Below are 2,110 nucleotides of genomic sequence, written 5' to 3'. Positions count from 1 at the left end.
GCCGCCCTCACCGTACTGCGGGTAGGGGGGGATCTGGGGCGCCTCGATGATCAGCAGCCCCTCTGGCGACAAGGAGGCGAAGACCGTGATGGGGTCCACCTCGTAGGGCAGCCTGCAGGAAGGAGGGAAAGACGAGATGGTTTAGGAGCTGGGGGGCCGGGGCGGCTGCCGGCTCGCAGCATGCCACATCCCTGGTGGACATCGACCTTTGGGAAGCCCACGCAGGAACCCCAGCACTTGGGGAACCACCAATGCCGAGCCAGCAGCCCTGGCGTGGGGCTCGGCAAAGCCTACGTTATTACTGTAGCGCCTGGGAATGTGCCGGGGATATTTAAAGCGGCCTCCTGGCCGGCCTGGCCCCTGTGGGCGCCCTGTTTAATCTCCCTGGCAGATGTGTTTGACGGGATGTCACCCGCCGCTTGTGCCGCCCAGGCTTCTGCAAAGCAGGAGTAAATCATCGCTGTGCCGCAGCCCGCGTCAGCCGCAAGCCTTGCCCGTAAAAGGAGCCGCCACGGCTGCCGAGCGCCGAGCAGGAGGGAGCGCGGTGCTCACCCCAGCTTTCCCGCGGGAGTTTGGGATGCACAGGGCTCCTCTGGGGTGGAAAAGCAAAGCTGAGCTGCTGCCAGCTGAGGAATCCCTTCCCATGCCCTGGGCTTTGCTGCTTCTCCCTGTTAACCCCGCGAGCCCTGCGGCCGGGGGTCTGCCCCCCACATGGGTGAAGCACTGCAGTTGGGGCTCGCCTGCCTCCGGACTCGCCTTTCCTCCCTGCCCTTTGCCGCTGCTGTTGCCAAAGTGAGCCATCGTGGTGAGTCAACGCAATAGCAATCTAACTGACATCATTCAGACAGAGATATATATACACATTCACACACAGGGATGTATTTTGGGGCTGACAATGGTGTCAGCCCATCGTGCCCTGCTGAACCCCGGGGGATGTGCTGGCACTGTGAGTGTGGCTCTTTGCACTCCTCCTGCTCCCTGTGCCCCAGACGGCTCCAAATGCAGCCCCGGGCCTGGAGGAGAATGACAAAGCACCCAGAAAAAGACCTCCTCCTCTTTTACCTCCCTCGGGAAATCACTGTGTGGCCCGAACCAGCCAGGCCCGTGCCTCAAAAGGGCAGATTTTGGGATGAAAACAGGCACAGGAGTCCCTGCATGCGTGAGCTGGGGTGCGGGGACTGGCAAAGCTCAACCCTTCACCGCCGATGGCATCCCCGCGCTGCCTGTGACCTGCCGGTGCCGCAGGGACGGGGTCCCACAGCAGGCTAGTGACATTTGGGTGCTAGTTGAGGGGATGTGGCACCCCCCCTAGCCCCAGCCCCTTCGGCGGGGGGACGCCCCAGGGCCGGCTGGTACCTACTGGATTTTCTTGGTGAAGTTCTTGGAGACGATCCCTCCTTCCACCTGCTGCTCCTCGTGTTTGCCTGCAGGGAAGGGCAACACCCAGTCACCACCTCACCGGGAGATTATTTTTTCCCCAACAAACAACAACAAAAGCCAACAGGAAAGTTTTCAGAGGATTTGTTTTCCTCCCCCCGTGCAAACCCTTCCCTCTGGGGAGGGCTCAAGGAGCCTCTCCTATGTGGGGAAGGAGATGCCAGACACAGCACACCCATATTTCCAGTAAGAGCCTGGGGTCTCGCAGGCTGCCAAGAGCTGGGGCTTAAGAAACGCCCCCCAGACATAATAAAACCTTTGGAGGTGGCAGTGTCCCCCCTTGTCCCATTCCCCAGGCTGGGCTCCCCTCCACCGTGCTGTCAGGCTGGGGGTCCCTGTGCCTGGAGCATCTCTGAAGTTAAAACCACGCCAGTGGCGGCCTGGACCCCCCTGACCTGCGGTTTTCCCCCTGCGATGCCATGAGCCCCAAATAAATACCCAGGGCCATGCTGCGTGGCAGCCCCCAGCCTCTCCCTGGGGACCCCGGCCCGGGGCACTCGGGGGCAATGCGGGATGTCGGTGCTGGGCTGAAGGGATGCTCAGGGCTGGGTGCCCGTGGGCACCCCCGATGTGGTGCACCCCGCACCCGCTGTCCCCACCATTAACTGATTTTTTAGGGACGTGCTTCTGGCCGGCTCACCCCCAGGCTGGGGCCTGTCGGGGCGGGGTTGGT

General features: G+C 62.3%; 1 protein-coding gene across 1 annotated transcript in view; it reads right to left on the bottom strand.

Annotated features, from left to right (window-relative positions):
- Positions 1-2,110, bottom strand: part of HSPB8 (heat shock protein family B (small) member 8) — a 6,510-nt gene that overhangs the window by 2,668 nt on the left and 1,732 nt on the right. The window contains exons 2-3 of the mRNA XM_009287540.1: positions 1,361-1,424; positions 3-112 (exon numbers count right to left, since the gene is read on the bottom strand). Coding sequence (XP_009285815.1) covers positions 3-112; positions 1,361-1,424 — 174 coding nt within the window. The remainder of the gene's footprint in view (positions 1-2; positions 113-1,360; positions 1,425-2,110) is intronic.

This window comes from Aptenodytes forsteri, unplaced genomic scaffold (assembly GCF_000699145.1).
Source record: "Aptenodytes forsteri isolate BGI_AS27 unplaced genomic scaffold, ASM69914v1 Scaffold297, whole genome shotgun sequence".
Classification (NCBI taxonomy): Eukaryota; Metazoa; Chordata; class Aves; order Sphenisciformes; family Spheniscidae; genus Aptenodytes; species Aptenodytes forsteri.
The sequence above is the reverse complement of the archived record's forward strand: the minus strand, read 5'-3'. Positions and strand labels throughout refer to the sequence as shown.